This window comes from Cherax quadricarinatus, chromosome 30 (genome assembly GCF_038502225.1).
Source record: "Cherax quadricarinatus isolate ZL_2023a chromosome 30, ASM3850222v1, whole genome shotgun sequence".
Classification (NCBI taxonomy): Eukaryota; Metazoa; Arthropoda; class Malacostraca; order Decapoda; family Parastacidae; genus Cherax; species Cherax quadricarinatus.
The window spans coordinates 12,192,678-12,212,430 of NC_091321.1; the positions used below are offsets into that span (position 1 = coordinate 12,192,678).

Here is a 19,753-nt window from a genome sequence, read left to right on the forward strand (position 1 = left end):
AGGAGCTCATCAATGGAGGATGAAGAAGGAACCTCACTAAAAGCAGTGAGGTGTGAGTAAAGATCCCAATTTGCCCGATCAAATTGCCAGCGAGGGCTACGGAAAGGTGGTGAATAGGAAGGAGAAGTAAGAATGATCGGAAAATGATCGCTGTCATGTAAGTCTGGTAGAACAGACCAGGTGAAGTCTAGTGCAGTGGAGGAAGAGCAGACTGATAGATCGATGCAAGAGAGAGTATGAGTACGAGGATCAAAATGGGTGGGAGTACCCGTATTTAAAACATGGAGGGGGTGAGAGGCAAGAAAAGCCTCCAACTGAATGCCACGTGAGTCACAATGAGACCCCCCCCAGAGGAAATGGTGGGCATTAAAATCACCAAGTAACAGAAGTGGTGGTGGTAAGGATGAAACAAGAAAGGCAAAGTCTGGGATAGAAAATGCTCGAGAAGGAGAGAGATATAAAGAACATATTGTAAACCACTTATTCAAGTGGATACGGGCTGCAGTGTAATGCAGCGAGGTATGGACAAATAGTTGACAGTACGGAATATCATTGCGTAGAAGAAGGGCACTTTCATTAAAGGTCCCATCTGAGAAAGGATCCGAAGAATACAATAAATTATAGCCTGAGATAGGTTGGAAAACAGCCGAGTGTAATTTTGGTTCTTGTAAGCAAGCACCAACAGGGGAAAACCTGGAAAGCAACATCTGAAGCTCACCCCGATTACCCCTGAGGCCGCGGATATTCCACTGTAAATAGGCCATGATTGGCGATGAAGAAAATATCAGGAATCTGTAGGTAAAGGCACCTACGGACTAGAGGGGTTAGAAAAGTCAACGTGTGGTGGCATTGGAAGATGTTCAAGTAGCGAAGGAACGGAGCGTTGCGAAGAATGGGGTTGTGAAGATGGAGGAGAGGGAAGAGAAGGAACAGGAAGTGAATCAGTGTCCATTGAAGGTTTAGTCTCTGCAATATATTCTGAAATGGCTTCAAGTGTTTCTGAATTCAAAGATGTATGGGAAACCATATTGGAGATAGGAGGAGGAGGGTGAGTAAAGATTGGGACAGTAATGGACTGTACCAAAGTAGAGGGGGAGGGAAAAGTGTAAGGGACTGGAGATGAAGTGTGGGGGGGGACAGAAGAGGTAGAAACCTGGGAGGTGACAGAAGAGGGAGAAACTTGGGAGGGGACGGGGGTGGAAGGCATAGTACGAGGAGGAGGGTGAATCTCCACACTTGTAATAGAGCCAGAGAGAGGGGAAGAACTAGGTACAGAGACTGGAAAGGTAACGTGTGGAGGTGGAAGAAGGGAAGGAAGGGGCAAAGAAGATTTGAGCAATGTGGATTTTTTGGACTTCTGAGTAGAGGGGCGATTGGTATTAGGTGTCGTACGAGGTCTTGTCGATACTGGGGCTTGTGAGGAAGGACGCGAAGATGTGAGAACAGACTGAGTTGTAGTCGGGACGTCAGAGCCAAGGACAGCAAAAGGATTAGATGCCGTAATGGCTATGGGAGGGGTAACAACAGAGGAGGCTGCAGAAGATGGGACCCCAGAAGTGGGGGGATGTTTGGAAACACGAGAATAAGAAACACGGGGTAGTCTCCCTTGGAGGCGGAGATGAGTAACTGCCATAGCATAAGGGAGACCTTCTGCCTCTTTGAGGCAACGGATTTCACGTTCATTTAAGTAGACCTGGCAACGGCGGGAGTACGAAGGGTGAGCTTCATTACAATTAAGGCAAGATGGAGGTTGACTGCAAGATGTATTAGAATGGTTGTCGGCACCACAGACTGGGCATTCGGCCATAGATCTGCAATATTTTGCTGGGTGACCAAAACGCCAGCAATTTCTACATTGTTGCGGTGTAGGTATCACCTTTCGAACTTGTAACCGATGTCCCGCGACATATACAGAGGACGGGAGTTCTCGGCTGTCAAAAGTTAAACGAGCCACATTGCAAGGGTAACGTCTCCGCCCCCGGGCAGGAAGGACATAAGTGTCTACTTTGAGGATTGGGAGATCCTGGAGTTCCAGCTGTTCAAAAATGTCATTGCCACATGACTGGAAATTCTGTTGGACTATGGTATGGGGCAGAATGACAGTACCACTACAAGAATTGAGAGAAAGATGTTTTTCAATAGTGATAGGAGTAGTATCGATATTCGAAAGGAGAGAAAGATCATGAGCTTGGGTAGCATTCTGGACAGTGACGATGCGCGTACCGCTCTTGAGAGCGTGAAATGAAATATCTCTGCCAACATGACGCAGGAGCGCTTTGGCAATACTATGGTCAGAAAGGTAGGCAGAAGAAGAAGTTGGTCTTAAAGTAAAGAATTTAGTCCATTGTGTGGTCCGAAACTGAGCGTGGAGAGGGAGTGCTTGACGTGTCGGTCGTTTCCGAGTAGAATGGGAAGGTAACGACGGAGCATCATCAGGAGATTGACGTTGGCGTTTAGGAGTAGGACCGGAGTTGGTCCGGCATGAAATGGGTGGGCGATTCGAAAATTGCCGTACCGTAGAGGGAGAAGCCGGAAGCATAGTCAAAGGAGAGCGGAGTTCAGACAAATCGAAGGAGTCAGTCGAAGCCCCGGTACCTGAAGCGGGTGAGGAAACAGCACCAGCAAGAGGTACAGGGGCATCAGGAGTGTCCGAAGAGTGGTCTAAACACAAGGCAGGGTCAGAATGGGGTGCGGTATCAAGAAGGGGCCCGGGGGTAGTGGTTTCATGGACTAGGGCTGCCATGGTTAGGTTACTCCTTTGCTTTTTGTTTTTAAGAAAAAAAAAGAAAGAAGAAAAGAAAATAAAAACAAAAAAAAGAATAAAAAAAGGGGGGAGCGGGGAGGAATAGTTCCCAGGAGGAATGAAAGGGCCGGAAATCTCCCTCCGCGCCCAAGAGGACTCGACACCGCTAGTAGCGCAGATGCAGCATGGAACCCGTGCCATACCCTACCCTTCATGCCAGTAAACCAGCAATCCGGGATAGCAACCTCACATCTGCCGAGCTACCTCGGTGGACAAAAGAGAGGGCGGCCGGATATCCGCCACAAAGCATACCTCCTTCAGCCACCACCCCCGGAATCCGAAAGGTGGCTTCCAGAGATACACCCGTCGCCCAAAAGACACCCAAAGCTACTCCGGGATACCGGAGAGGGATCGGGACATCCCTAGGCAATCCAGATTCCACGGCAAACTACGCCACCGCCAAGAAACCTCAACGGAATGGGATCGACCCCGGTGTCCTTTCCCCTACCTAGGAACTAGCGCGCCTGTGGGAGAAATCACGAAGGCTAAAAAGAGGAAGGGCAAAAGGGAGGGGTGAGGAGGAGGAGGAGGAATGGAAAAAGGGGAGGATGGGGAGGATGGGATAGGGGAGGGGAGAATGGGGGGTAATTAGGTTCGGTCTGAGGAAGAAGACCGACAGGGCTAATTCCTCAGACCAAGAGCCTCTTCACCACGCCAAGGAGCCCCCCTTGAAGAGGTGATTAGTACTGAATAATTAAGAAAAAAATATCAATTTAAACTCACTTTTTGTTAAGAATTTAGTTTCTTAGTTTGAAAATACAGAAGAGAACAACTAGCTCTAACTACTCCCTCTTGCAGATGCTTGTCTTTGTAAGTTGTATACAGTATATATCCTGTAATTCTGGGGTTTTCTTCTCATGGCTGTCTTCCTATGTATTTATTTAAATTAGATTTATGATATTTGGAATCCTGTAATTATACTGCACTTGATCAACATATTTTATTAAAGCTATTTATTTGGCCATAATGAAATACCTGTATAATGTCAGACTAATACTGCACCCACAGTTAAAGTTGATTAATAAAAAAAATTATAGTAAATCTGAGTACATCATGTATGCCTTCCTTCACAAGCAGTCACTGTGGTTAACATAGTTCACTTTGAATGAAAATGGCTTGTCAAACACTAAGGCAAATCATTATGGTGAAGTAAACTCTCGATATCAAGGACTAATATGGGGGATTGTTCAATCAGAATGTCTAGAAAAATTAGGTGCTTTAATGTATACCTAATATAGTACAGTACACAATTTACAGTTATATTAGAATAAGCATTGAAAATAAAGGAATTAAAAGTACAATTTACCCAGTATATTTTGCTCATTTGTTCTTCGATAGTCACCACTAATCAGTGTGGAATGGCTACTTAACACAGACCAATTGACATATGGAATGAAATGACATGTGGAATGACTTTACATACATTAAAATTAAAAATACTCTCAACCCCATCATCTTTGAAAAAATTATTCAGGGTACAACATTTACAAACTTTCTTACAATGACATATATTGTATTTACTACTTTACACAAGAAAATTTTCTTGCCATGCTAAATGAAATTTTCATTATGTTGTGTTAGTAAAAAATGCACTGTTAAATACAAAAATATATGACCAAACATCAGAAAATTCCTAAACCAGACTCCACAAAAAAATTATTTCAAATTGAAAAGGCATTCGAATATATTTTTTTTAACACTGCTGAAAAGAAGGCTAACCTTTTCCTCAGCTGCACTATTATTAATAAACATTTATGACAATTCACTATATAAGATGCATTTTAAATATATTAAGTTTTCTCATATCAGTGTTATCACAAGAGCTTCAAAACTACACCCAGTATCCTGTTTATTCTTCTGCATCAAATCTTATCTGTCACAACACGATGCAATTACAACAAATTTTCCATTATGTATGACGAGTGGAAAAGCATCTTCAGTGTGAAAATATAAAGTGATTATCAATAAAAATTAGGCTAGAAAATTAGTTTACATCTCATCATCTTCATAACTTAATTCAGGAAAGTCTCCTACTTCACAACATGCTGGCCGGGTGAAACCTCCATACTTCATTGGAGCATCAAAATAGCGTTTGCCACCAATGCTGCAAAATGGAATTTAAATTATACTTGTGCACAAAATGTTTCAGTAACCATTACACAAAATTCTAATTTAGTATTCAAATTTTTCATCATAACTAAACTAAATCCCTCTATGAGGGTAAATTCTAACTCAAAATTATCATAACTCAAGCTCACTGTAACTTAAGATACCACTGTACTAAACCCACTGAAGTTTTTGTTTTTAACATAAGCTATTGCCTACCATGGCAAAGGTGAACCAAAGAAGAAAATGCACCATTATTCATTCTACCATTTCTTGCCATACCTATCTACTCATTATGCATGCTTTTACATGCTTTTGTGATAAATCTAAATACAGTGGACCCTCACCTAACGAACGCATCGCATAACATTAAATCCGGCTAGCGATACAGTTTAACGCAAAAATTTTGCCTCGGCTAGCGCTAAAAAACTCGCCCAACGCGATTCGTTCCGTTCGAGACGCGTCCTCTTGCGGCCTGAGCGCGCCTCACTTGTCCCGTGGGTGCCAGTGTTTACAAGCCAGTCACCATGGTCGCATCCAAACATACAATCGGAACATTTCATATCACAGCGTTTTTAGTGATTGCACCTGCAAAGTAAGTCACCATGGGTCCCAAGAAAGCTTCTAGTGCCAACCCTACAGCAAAAAGGGTGAGAATTACTATGGATATGAAGAAAGAGATCATTGCTAAGTATGGAAGTGGAGAGCGTGTCTCCGAGCTGGCCAGGTTGTACACAAAACCCCAATCAACCATCGCTACTATTGTGGCCAAGAAAATGGCAATCAAAGAAGCTGTTCTTGCCAAAGGTGCAACTTTGTTTACGAAACAGAGATCGCAAGTGATAGAAGATGTTGAGAGACTGCTATTGGTGTGGATAAATGAAAAACAGACAGCAGGAGATTGCATCTCTCAAGCGATCATATGTGAAAAGGCTAGGAAGTTGCATAACGATTTAATTAGAAAAATGCCTGCAACTAGTGGTGATGTAAGTGAATTTAAGGCCAGCAAAGGTTGGTTTGAGAAATTTAAAAATCACAGTTGCATACTTATTTTTTATTATCACACTGGCCGATTCCCACCAAGGCAGGGTGGCCCGAAAAAGAAAAACTTTCACCATCATTCACTCCATCACTGTCTTGCCAGAAGGGTGCTTTACACTACAGTTTTTAAACTGCAACATTAACACCCCTCCTTCAGAGTGCAGGCACTGTACTTCCCACCTCCAGGACTCAAGTCCGGCCTGCCGGTTTCCCTGAACCCCTTCATAAATGTTACTTTGCTCACACTCCAACAGCACGTCAAGTATTAAAAACCATTTGTCTCCATTCACTCCTATCAAACACGCTCACACATGCCAGCTGGAAGTCCAAGCCCCTCGCACACAAAACCTCCTTTACCCCCTCCCTCCAACCTTTCCTAGGCCGACCCCTACCCCGCCTTCCTTCCACTACAGACTGATACACTCTTGAAGTTATTCTGTTTCGCTCCATTCTCTCCACATGTCCGAACCATCTCAACAACCCTTCCTCAGCCCTCTGGACAACAGTTTTGGTAATCCCGCACCTCCTCCTAACTTCCAAACTATGAATTCTCTGCATTATATTCACGCCACACATTGCTCTCAGACATGACATCTCCACTGCCTCCAGCCTTCTCCTCGCTGCAACATTCATCACCCATGCTTCACACCCATATAAGAGCGTTGGTAAAGCTATACTCTCATACATTCTCATACAGTTGCATACATAGTGTGATAAGGCATGGTGAGGCTGCCAGTTCGGACCAAAAAGCAGCTGAAAAATATGTGAAGGAATTCAAGGAGTACATAGACAGTGAAGAATTGAAACCTGAACAAGTGTTTAATTGTGATGAAACAGGCCTGTTTTGGAAGAAAATGCCAACCAGGACCTACATTACTCAGGAGGAAAAGGCACTCCCAGGACATAAGCCTATGAAAGACAGGCTTACTCTGTTGATGTGTGCTAATGCTAGTGGTGATTGCAAAGTGAAGCCTTTATTGGTGTATCACTCAAACTCCCAGTGTTCAGGAAAAACAATGTCCTCGAGGCTAATTTGTGTGTGCTGTGGAGGGCAAACAGTAAGGCATGGGTCACTAGAGACCTTTTCTATGACTGGTTACACCATGCATTTGCCCCCACTGTGAAAAATTACCTTCTGGAAAATAAATTGGACCTTAAGTGCCTCCTGGTATTAGACAATGCTCCTGGTCATCTTTCAGACGTGACAGCGTGACTTTCTGGGGACATGAGCTTCATTAAGGTCATGTTTTTGCCTCCTAATACCACTCCTCTCCTGCAGCCCATGGACTAGCAGGTCATTGCAAACTTCAAAAAACTCTACACAAAAGCTATGTTTGAAAGGTGCTATGTAGTGACCACAGAAACTCAATTGACTCTTAAGAGAGTTTTGGAGAGATCACTTTAGCATCCTCGAATGTGTAAACATTATAGGTAAGGCTTGGGAGGAAGTGACTAAGAGGACCTTGAACTCTGCTTGGAAGAAACTATGGCCAGAATGTGTAGACAAAAGGGATTTTGAAGGATTTGAGGCTAACCCTGAGAAGCCTATGCCAGTTGTGGAATCAATTGTGGCATTGGGGAAGTCCTTGGGGTTGGAGGTTAGTGGGGAGGATGTGGAAGAGTTGGTGGAGGAGGACAATGATGAACTAACCACTGATGAGCTGCAAGGTCATCTTCAACAGCAAGAGGCCAGACCTGAGGAAACTGCTCCAGAGGAGGGGATAGAGAAATTGAGGAAGTTGCCAACTTCAAAGAGTAAGGAAATGTGTGCAATGTGACTTAAAGTGCAAACCTTTTTTGATGAAAATCACCCTCACACAGCTATTGCAAGCCATGCTGGTGACTATTACACTGACAATGTTGTGAAACACTTTAGGAATGTCATAAAGGAATGGGAGGCACAGGCCTCTATGGACAGATATGTTGTGCAACAGAGGTCCAGTGACTCAAGCTGGTCCTAATGGCATTACAAGAAGAAGAGAAGTAACCCCGGAAAAGGACTTGACATCTCAAGTCCTAATGGAAGGGGATTCCCCTTCTAAACATTAACACCATCCATTCTCTCCCCTCCCATCCCATCAATCATCACCAGATCTTCAATAAAGGTAAGTGTACATGTCTTCTTCAGTTTGTGTGTATTAAAATTAATATTTCATGTGGTAAAATTTTTTTTTTCATACTTTGGGGTGTCAGGAATGGATTAATTTGATTTCCATTATTTCTTATAGGGAAAATTAATTCGGCTGACGATAAATTCGCCTAATGTTGAGCTCTCAGGAATGGATTAATATCGTTAGGCGAGGGTCCACTGTACAAATATTAAAGAATGTATTAAAAATATCTGAAATTTATAAGATTACTTTAGATGCCACAGATGGTATCAAATACTGATATATGTAAACAAGACAGGTGCTGAACTAGGACATTTACTGTGGAAATGTTTTGCTCACTGACAGCTTTGTCAATCCAACCGAGTGACAAAGATCACAGGGTGTAAAATATTTCCATAAAGTCCTAGTGCTTAACTTAGTCTTATTTACACACCATATTAATAAAATTTTTAACACTAGAAAAATATAAAAATTAGCAGCAGCATCAAAGTTCAACAATAATTACAATGCAAAAGTGATTAGAATACTACTAGTAGCAAAAAATATAAAATAAGAAATAAAATATTTTTTATGAGAAAAGCAAGCAAAGGAAGCTAATAATCTCAAAATGCATTAAGAGAAAGAAAACATACAATACAGTATACAGAAATGTCATTAGTGGAAGCAAGGTTTAAAGGGAGGTAAGCTAATTAAGATTAGAGTTCAAACAGTTTTGAAAACATTTTGTAAAAGCTAGAGCAATTAAAGTGACCAATCCTCTCAGCTGATTACTGTACTGTCTTAGACAACACCAGGACTTATCCCATTTTACCCAACCTTTTTGGCCAAGGACACAAAATAGGAAGCATAAAATTTAGATCAAATTACTCTTTTTTTTTTTTTTTTTTTACCTTCCATCATTTTTGCCGTGAGGCTCATCATACTTGACGCCCACCCATATGCCTGGCTTGAAGTGCACCTTCCCAACGTACATGATTTCACCGCGACGCGTAGGTTCTCCCAGGACTTTTACCTAAAAAGTAAGAAAAGAAACATTAACTGATTCTGCACATAATAAATGCCATTTTATTTATATAACGTCTGTATTAGATCAAATAAACTCATGCAAGTGCTGGTACAGTACCACATATTACTAGTCATAGTCAAGGTTTTTTATGAAATAAATGCTGTATGCTTAAAGTAATTGTCCACCATACCACAAAAACAATTCGTAATATATCACTGCATGTTATTAATACTGAGTTGAAGGGTTGCAATGGCGGAAGTAACAGCCATTTCAATCTCTCAACCCAACAATACCCAACTGTAAGCCATCCTAACTTTTCAACCCAACTAACATATGCTGTATCCTTAGGAATTCCACAATTCATGTTAAAGTTACTGCTCAGTACATGCTTAAATACAGCCTTCTCCTCGCTACAACATTCATCACCCATGCTTCACACCCATTAAGAAGAGAACTAGAGAAAAAATTTTGTTGGTAGATCTTTAAGTGTAATTTTAGTCAATTCCAAGAGCACACATTTTAGGAAGTTCCTCAAAACATAGAACTTCGGACCCTCCCACAAATGGTTATTTCAGAGAACAAGACTAACAGTTTTCAATAAAAAAATTACCCTTACAAAGGATAATAAAGACAAGTTATGACATACCTCGCAGCGACTTCCAACAGTAATTTTTGAGGCTTTCTCCTCCTCTTCTCTCTCAAGAGCCCTTTTCTGCTCTTCAAGCTTTTGTTGTTCCTCTTCATTATATTTACCCAGTTTGTTCTTCACCATAAATGCACGTACACTTTCTGTGTAATGTGATACAAAATATGTTACTGAAATCTTTGAATATTGTGATTAGAATTTACCTCTACATGCAGTTATATGACTGGATACCATTTAGAATTCATGAAACAATTACTCTACTCTGGCCTCTGAAATTAATGAATCTATACAGCTGGCTTGCAATAACTCTCACTATACGTAAGTCACAAATGAGGTGTATTTAATCATTTCTTTTTATGAATCAAATGCAAATGTTACAGTTAAAAACTATTAATGCAAAGCTTGCATCAATGGCTAACCATTTCGTTTGCTGTATTCTTCTTCAGATAATTCATATTTCTCAACCTTTGACACGTCCTCAAATTCTCCCATTTTTTTGGAATTATCCGTAACCTGAGAAAGATAAACAAGGCCCAGAATTACTGTGCTGCCACTCTAAACATATTCAGGTTAATTTTTTTTTCAACAAACCAGCCACCTAAAAAGAAAAACAAGAGTGTCTTTTTTTAAATTCAGTAATTTATACAGGAGAAGGGTTTTTTTAAGTTAATTATCTTTTAAAAATAAAGAAAATGTAGCACAGTACCCCTATTGTAAACCCAATTTTCAAAATCATACAAATAATACTGCCCCAGAGTAACTAACACAGTACAGATTACACTGACTTCACTACTCAAGGGGCCTTGCTAATAACAATAAAAATAATAATAATAATAAAAATAATATTTTATTTCAACATGATACACATTTGTACAAAGGAATATAATAGTTAGGTGTACATGCCAAAAGCCCTTTTTATATACATACAGTTGCCATGTCATGACCAAGACACCTTAAATGAGAGAGTGCAACCATACTCAACCCTTTAATGTGATGCTTTTCTTTTACTTCACAGGCTTCATACCATACGAGTCTAACAACTTAACTACTTGTACAGTGGACCCCCGCATAACGATGGCATCACATAGCGATTTTTCCGCATAACGATTACTTTTATCGCAAAATTTTTGCCGCGCATACCGATTAAAAACCCGCTTACCGATTTTCGTCCGAGACGCGTCCAATGTGCCCTCACATGTGCCGGCCGTCCCATTGTTTACCAGCCAGCCTCCGCGGTAACATCCAAGCATACACTCGGAATATTTCGTATTATTACAGTGTTTTCGGTGCTGTTTCTGGAAAATAAGTGACCATGGGCCCCAAGAAAGCTTCTAGTGCCAACCCTGTGGTAAAAAGGGTGAGAATTAGTATGGAAATTAAGAAAGATTTTGAAGGGTTTGGGGCTAACCCTGAGAAGCCTATGCCAGTTGTGGAATCCATTGTGCCTACTTCAAAGATTAAGGAAATGTGTGCACAGTGGGTTGAACTGCAAACCTTTATAGATGAAAATCACCCTGACACAGCTGTTGCAAGCCGTGCTGGTGACTATTTCAATGACAATGTTATGGCCCATTTTAGGAAAGTCTTGAAGGAACGGGAGGTACAGAGCTCTATGGACAGATTTGTTGTGCGACAGAGGTCCAGTGACTCTCAAGCTGGTCCTAGTGGCATTAAAAGAAGAAGGGAAGTAACCCCAGAAAAGGACTTGCTACCTCAAGTCCTAATGGAAGGGGATTCCCCTTCTAAACAGTAAGAAGATAATGCTCTCCCCTCCTCCCATCCCATCAATCATCACCAGATCTTCAATAAAAGTAAGTGTCATGTAATTGTGCATGCCTTTTTCAGTTTGTGTGTATTAAAATTAACATTTCATGTGGTAAAAAAAAATTTTTTTCATACTTTTGGGCGTCTTGCACGGATTAATTTTATTTCCATTATTTCTTATGGGGAAAATTCATTCGCATAACGATTATTTCGCATAACGATGAGCCCTCTTGCACGGATTAAAATCGTTAACCGGGGGTCCACTGTATATGGTATATCCTTAGTTTCTTAATGCAACCCATGACTTTCTCCAGATAACCTACTTTTTTCTAACCATTATCAATACCACACACACTTTTTTTTTAATTTTCAATTACAGCTTAGTATTGCAAAACTATTTAACTGACATAATTGTTTTGAAGATTGTCTTGTTTAAGGTTATTACTGACTTAAAAAAAATTATCAGATAAAGATGCAAAGTTCTGTACATGCCATCACCTCTTTTGAGCACAATATTTCCTTTAGTATTTCAACTATGGGAATGTACTTTGCAGTACAGTACAGTATAGTAGAGTACTATATTTAACATTCTTCACCCTTTACCAATGATCTACCATTTCAAAACTTACATGAATACGGTAGTTTTCTTCCACATTAAAGGATCCTAAAAGAGCAGAATCATCACCATTCAGGGTACAAACTAGTTTGTCATTGTCATCAAAAACTTCCAGAATCATTGATCCAGCAGAGGCTCCAGTTACAAGCTCAAGCCGACCCTGTAAGAAATATCAGTTTATACACGATTTGCCATTATCCAACAAAATTTGTTATAGGTGACAAGTTTACCCTGTTGTCTTTACTGGCTGGTTTTCTCAAGACCTTGACTTTATGGGTTTTAAGCTTTTTTTATATAAAGTTACCTTGAAGGGAGTGAGGTTTCTATTTTCTTCCCCTATAAGGCAAACAATATACGACTCCACCTTACTCCATCTCTAAAGCATTGTAAAGTAACTGACAGTAATTAACAAAGTATTTCAGGGAAGCTGAATAATGCTGAGCTATCTATTTATTGTGCTCTGAAGGAAGAAATAGAAAATTTCCTCCCTTTGTTTGATAAATTGACAATACACTACATCAACACAAATCCAAGGTCTACAAAAAACCAAGTAACAAAAGATAATCTGATGCGCTACTTGCATGACAAACCAAATGCATGTTCCATATAGGTTTCTTTCTCAGGATACACAGTACTTGTCAAAAATATACATATACTAAACCGAAGTCTCCTTGATATTTCATTAAGTGAAGCAGAGAAGAAAGCAGAGATGCTGCATAAATTCTTTAGACAATAAAGTGAACACAGAGGAATTCTTTTTCCACAAGGTTGCCATCACCACCTTCAATTCACTCATATCAAGTAGCACTTGAGATTACTACCCAAACAACTGACAATATTAGGGCAACTACCAAAGCAAAAGAGATTTTTATTGGTGGCTACACCATTCCTGCACCATACAAATGGATTTAGGAGCATTAGATATCCTCAGTGCACAAAACACTAACAATGTGCATATAATCCACTACAACAAGTATACCCATGTTATGCACTGAAACAATGCCAAATTAGTCATAAAATAGCAAGTCAGACAGGAAAGCCACCGAGACTAATCCAGAGGCAACAGCAGAACAAACTCAAGGGGAGTGTAGTACTTTTCTACCTTTTGCAATATTACTAGTGGATGGGGGCAAAATAATTAATGTTATGCAACACAACCCAATTAATTCCATAGCACAATATCTCACTTTCTAAAGTGGCGTTTGTTGCTCCTCCCACCACCAAATCCTCTACCTCCGTCCCCCTGCTTGTGCTGCAACAGGATATGCAAGCTCTTAAGGATTTTGCTTCTCTTGCCTCTTTTACAAAATATATTAAAACAACCATGATACTCAAATAGTCTTGTTCAAGTCACATTCTTACTGAAAACAACATTTCTTTTGCACAAGCCCTAACTTGTATCTCATTCTCCTACAACCTCGTTACAGCTTCAAACAGGTCTTGACCTATTCCACGTATTGCCAATTCACCCTTTTAGAGTAAATTTTCAATTCTATTAATGGAAAACAAAGCTCCTTTCCTTTATCTTTCTTACATGCTTAAATACAAATTATTTAATCCACACTTCTTCAGTTTGTCAACTCACACTCATTCGTATTCAGTTCTAACCACAATTAGTCAAAATGTTATCTGGTATTTACCTATAATTTTTTTTGTCCCTCTTCCTTTTTATAAAGCACCCACAAATGCTCTCTTCCAACTCTTGGGCATTTAATTTTTTACGTGCATTGAATAAACTTACTATCCATTCCAGAGTAAGCTTCAGCTGTACAGTGGACCCCCGCTTAACGATCACCTCCCAATGCAACCAATTATGTAAGTGTATTTATGTAAGTGCGTTTGTACGTGTATGTTTGGGGGTCTGAAATGGACTAATCTACTTCACAATATTCCTTATGGGAACAAATTCAGTCAGTACTGGCACCTGAACATACTTCTGGAATGAAAAAATATCGTTAACCGGGGGTCCACTGTATTTTGTCATTTCCATCCTAAGCCCATCCATCTCTGTTGCTTTCTACTTATAGCTTTTTTCATGCTTTCCATCACTTCCAACTTTTTATATTTAACAAGATCTCATTCCAGACATGAAAGTTTTACCCCTACTTCACCTAAATTTAAATATTCTCAGTGTATAACACCTGCTCATTTAGCATGTCACTATTTTCACTTTTAACAGAGGTCTATTTACTCCTTTGTTTGCTAACATTATATAATACAGTATAAACTTTAAAATTAGAACAGTACACTATATTATAATTAAAATTATGGGTGTACCAAAGTATCAGCAAATATTGGCTAATTCTTATAGTACAGATACCAGTATCATTCAGTGTCTGCTAATTTTGAGGGTATTAGTATTTGCAAAAAATATGGTATCCTATCCCTAATTAAAAAAAAAAAAAAATTCTCAGCTCAAATCAGACTTTTTAACAGTTAATTCTGCAAGGCAACAGCAACTTGAGGAAAGAAACTTACCTTGAGATCACCAATAGTTAAACCACGGTCGTACCGCTTCTCTGACATGAAGCTATTCAGGTTGCTTGTAATGCGTACATTGACCAATGGGGCAGTTATTACTTGGTATTGATCACCCATTGTGTAACAATGTCTGTAATTAAAAAAAAAAACAAACTTGCAAGCAGTAGTTTGGTTAATTTCATTGACAATATTCTAGCCATTAAGTGGAACCTAACATGGGTAACTTTAATCAAATTTAACTTTAGGTACAATGTGTTAATGAGTGAGTTTTCAAACTAAACACAAAAGTTTATAATCACACATTTCAATACCCAAAGTGGGATAAATTTCTCCATATTTTACCTGTAATCTTTAATTAAGGTAAATGAAGACTTCAGAAAAAATGTGCTCCATTACAATTAGGCTACTTACCTGTCCTAACAGGAACACTAGATAGAACAGCCATAAAGTTTCAGGTAAATTTTAAAGGACCCCAATGGAAATAAGTCACTCTGACTTTTTTGGGTTATCCTAGGTTCTCTACACATATGCTATGTATGATAATCTATGTAACTGTATTTGTGTATACCTGAATAAACTTGCTTACTTAGTTACTCTGATTCTATCACTAATTCACTGATACTGTACTACACTTGCTCAGTTTTACCCAGGATCAGGATGTATAGCTCTTGTCTGCCAGAGTTCTGAGCAGGTTAAAATAACTCACATCAGTCAAAAACCCCAAATTAGCAATATAAAAAAAAAAACTTCGGCAGAAAGGCCAAAGCCGTGTGCAAAAATATGCAGTAGATAAAATGTACTCCACAGTCAGCTGCATGCCACAAGACAACAGAGGGGAATAGTAGTATGTGAAAACAGGCAGTTATGAAAAAGCTTGTATGGAAGTGGTAATCTGACTTTGTGGATTAATGCAACTGGGCTGGTAACGTTAAGAGCCTGGAAGCACTTATTAGAGTCAAAGAACAGAACAGAAAAAACACCTGGTGTGTTCATGGAATGCTACGCATATGTTAAATGACCATTTTGAATTTAATTCTCCAATTTATATATTTTGGAAAAGACAGGGTGTATAGTATTTACTTAAGCTGCTGGGATTTCAGCGTAAACATGGGCTATTCAACTAACCTGACCTATATTTTGAGTTAACTTCTAGGTTATACTTTTTTTTTTTTTTGTAACAAAAAAAAATTCTTATCCCCATAGATCCAACATATAACTGTTTTGATTACACAGACATTATAATACAGTGGACCCCCGCATAACGATTACCTCCGAATGTGACCAATTATGTAAGTGTATTTATGTAAGTGCGTTTGTACGTGTATGTTTGGGGGTCTGAAATGGACTAATCTACTTCACAATATTTCTTATGGGAACAAATTCGGTCAGTACTGGCACCTGAACATACTTCTGGAGTGAAAAAATATCGTTAACCGGGGGTCCACTGTATTGTACAATTTACATAATAAGTACAATAAGTTCAAGTCAACAAGGTAGTTACAAATACATTTTATTTCTTAGTGCAGTACAAAAAATGTATGTAGTTTACATTTTAATATACATGATAATATACACTTGGAAGGTCCTGGAGGGATTGGTACCAAACCTGCACACGAAAATCACTCCATATGAAAGCAAAAGACTCAGCAGGAGATGCAACATTCCCCCGATGAAAAGCAGGGGCGCCACGAGTACACTGAGAGACAGCACAACAAGTGTCCGGGGCCCAAGACTGTTCAATTGCCTCCCAGGATCCATATGGGGGAGTACCAATAGACCCCTGGCCATCTTAAGAAGGCACTGGACAGGCACCTAAAGTCAGTACCTGGCCAATCGGGCTGTGGTTCGTACGTCAGCTTGCGTGCGGCCAGCAGTAACAGCCTGGTTGATTAGACCCTGATCCACCATGAGGCCTGGTCTCAGACCGGGCCGTGGGGGCGTTGACCCCAAAACCCTCTCCAGGTAAACTCCAGGTAATCAAACACTGGTAAGCACAAAAGAAAGCCACAGTATGCAATGATAATTGTTTTACAATTTGCAACACATGCAACCTATATAGGAGCACAGAATAGGTAATCCTTTCTTGTGGAAACTGTTGTATGTATTGAAAAAATGTAAACTTATACCTAAGTTCTGCTGAGTGGCTGTCAGTACTACAGCTGTAAATAATGATTGAAAAAAGTTAAGCAGAGGAGACTTCATCACTGACTATAGAATTAAATTTTGATTAAAAGTTGTCAGCTGCAATATACTTTGAGATTTTCCTAGAGAATAAATGCTTAGTAAGTTATTCAGGTATGCACAAATACAGTTACATAGATTATCATATATAGCAGCATGTGTAAAGAACCTAGGATAACCCAAAAAAGTCAGAGTGACAGCAAGGAAATGAGTGAGCTACTCAAGTCCCAATATGACTCGGTTTTTAGAGAGGGGCAGAATTTGGCACACTCAAATCCATCTGATAATACCATGATGCCAAATGACTTCGAAAAGGTGATGACATGCCCATGCACTCTGCCCAAGGCCCAGACTCATGGACCTCCATGTTCATAAAGAACTGCAAGAAGCCCCTATCATGTGCTTTTAACATCCTATGGAGAGGGAGCATGGACACAGGGGTTATCCCACAGCTGCTAAAAACAACAGACATAGCCCCACTTCACAAAGGGGGCAGTAAAGCAACAGCAAAGAATTACAAACCAATAGCACTAACGTCTCATATTATAAAAATCTTAGAAATGGTTCTAAGAAGCAAGATCGCCACCCATCTCAATACCCATCAGTTACACAACCCAAGGCAACATGGGTTTAGAGCAAGTCACTCCAGCATAAATTCTCATACATAGCAGCATATGTTTAAATTACCCAGGATAATTAAAAAAAGTCAGTTACTAATTTCCATTGGGGTCCTTGTCACTGACTTTTTTAGGTTATCCTAGGTAATTAACTGTATATACTATAATTGTACTTATGTGTATCTGTGCCTAAATAAACTTACTGCTGCCCCAGCAGTTCACCTGGCAGTAAAATAGATTCCTAATAGTTAGTACTATGGTAGGTTGCATCATGGGGAAGGTTTATTAACAACCAAGGGTAAATAATTTGAATAATGTGTTTTACTGAATGGTAAATGTGATATCCAGCGTTGTCACTCACGGAGCTCTCGTGTAACACACATGTTAGTTATCCTATAAGTGAGGGGGGAGTGTGCCTTACTTTGGGAGTGATTTATTGTAGGGCAGTGACTTACTCTAGGACTGACTTACTAAAGAAACCCGACTTACCGTAGGAATGTGACTTACCAAGATGTGAGTTACAGCAGGAATGAGGTGTGAATGAGGGTGGCGTGGTGTATGTGAGGTGCAGGAATGTGTTGGATCAATCACACTGCTGCTGCTGCTGCTGCGGGAGGTTGACTCACTGTTAACATTCCCAGTTGGGTCTCACACCTTTACTAAATTTGCTGCCTTTACATTTATGTGAGAATTACAATGGCATATTATACACACGGAATAACCTTGACTCCATCAGTTTTCCCACAATGGAGGTTAGGCTAATTGGTCTATAGATTTTTTTTAGATTTTGCCACCTAAGGGGCTAGTTTATTGTGCATCCTATATCCATCCTTTGGAGGGCAGCACAAGAGTATATGGATATACAAAAGGCCTAGGAATTAGGCCCCAAAAGGTTAACAGGTGTACATTTTGATTTATATCTACATATCTACAGTTCACTTATCTGTTACAAGCAAATTTAGGAAATTTGCTTAGTATATCTGGTATCTTATTTTCATTAATAAGATACCTTGACATGTCACATAGGTTGTTATACTGTCTGTCTCTGTATTCCTCAATAGTATTCAAGAAAGTGACTATATGCATGACCACATAATTTGCATTTAATTCGAAGCTAACGAACTATCTGCTTTGTAGATATGTATCACATTTGCCATATTCCACTTATCTTACACTATACCAGTTTGTAGTGATGTTGAAAAAAATAGCTAATGGTTTGCTAATTTCCTCTTTACCTTCCTTTATAACCCCTGAGAACAGTTAAGATAAGATAAGATAAGATTTCGTTCGGATTTTTAACCCCGGAGGGTTAGCCACCCAGGATAACCCAAGAAAGTCAGTACGTCATCGGGGACTGTCTAACTTATTTCCATAGGCCTCCAGCAGCATGACGAAGTTAATGAATTAGCTAAATACTCATTAAGTAAAGAGAATGTTGAGTAATTTTTTTTTTCAAACAAGTTTGCGAAGCATTGTCAGAAAGGAACTAGCCAACAAACTTGAAGAAAGTAGAATTATAGATATGAACTAGCAGATCCATTATCCATAATGAAATGTGTCGAATTAAACATCTATGGAAAAAGTAACTAGGCCAGTAATTACCATATATTATAGCTAGACTAAGGCTAGGTTATAAGCATCTCCAGCAAGACGGTTTGTATGGAGATGTCAATGACAAAATGCAAAGTGTGTTGACAGTCAGGGCCATACACTGGAGCATATCTTAATGCTCTGTGGAAAATAATGTATTTTCCGAAAAATCCAGCATGTATTTTTTATGAAAATTAGTGTAATACATTGTATTTAATAAAAATTAATTTGTAAATGAAAACGAGAATCAAGAGGGAAGCTCTGCGCCTGCGCTGGGGGGCAGGGGGGAGTCGCCATTGTTTTTTTTGAATGTGGTACAAGCACGTTAGTGTAATGTGCTTAATTTTCGTCGCTCTAGGGGTTATATTGGGCTTAAAACTTCTCAAATAGGAGCCGAAATTGTTGGATGTGCAGTCCTGCATAACTTGAATATTAAGTAGATGGGCAGGACAGCTCCAGGAACCTCAGATAAGCTATTTAAATTATGTTTGTAATTCTGGCCAGTATTATCATCATAAATTTGGGTAGAGGGGGGTTCTGTACATGACACAGTAATCTCCAGACTAATTGGTGAGTGTTATGATTATAGATTCTCCTTCTGTTATATAAATGTGTATATGTAATCATTTATTAATTTTAATATACAGTCCACATATTTGTATTAAATTTTACCAGAATTCCTGGTGATGTACATTTCATTTGCAATTAATATAGGTCTAGAGCAACTTGTGGAGAGATAAATGGTAGGTATCGAAGGGGGACATTTTTTGCGACCTAGGTGTCCTAAAAAT

General features: G+C 39.5%; 1 protein-coding gene across 1 annotated transcript; it reads right to left on the reverse strand.

The window, feature by feature from the left end:
* Positions 1-4,007: 4,007 nt before the first annotated feature.
* Tbcb (tubulin-binding cofactor B) lies at positions 4,008-18,036 on the reverse strand. Its single transcript, XM_053781875.2, has 7 exons — positions 17,880-18,036; positions 14,572-14,704; positions 12,107-12,253; positions 10,133-10,226; positions 9,714-9,856; positions 8,952-9,073; positions 4,008-4,907 (listed from the first exon to the last, which is right to left on the reverse strand). Exons 2-7 carry the CDS (start codon positions 14,689-14,691, stop codon positions 4,793-4,795), a joined length of 741 nt encoding a protein of 246 aa, XP_053637850.1. The 5' UTR covers positions 14,692-14,704; positions 17,880-18,036; the 3' UTR covers positions 4,008-4,792.
* Positions 18,037-19,753: the final 1,717 nt, after the last annotated feature.

What these genes read in the sequence shown, in the direction of transcription:
- Tbcb (XM_053781875.2), bottom strand. Translation starts at nt 14,691, where the DNA reads ATGGGTGATCAATACCAAGTAATAACTGCCCCATTGGTCAATGTACGC. An exon ending in AAGAAAACTACCGTATTCAT is followed by an intron (nt 10,227 to 12,106) that starts GTAAGTTTTGAA and finishes TATCTTTCTCAG; the next exon opens with GTTACGGATAATTCCAAAAA. An exon ending in CTGTTGGAAGTCGCTGCGAG is followed by an intron (nt 9,074 to 9,713) that starts GTATGTCATAAC and finishes CTTACTTTTTAG; the next exon opens with GTAAAAGTCCTGGGAGAACC.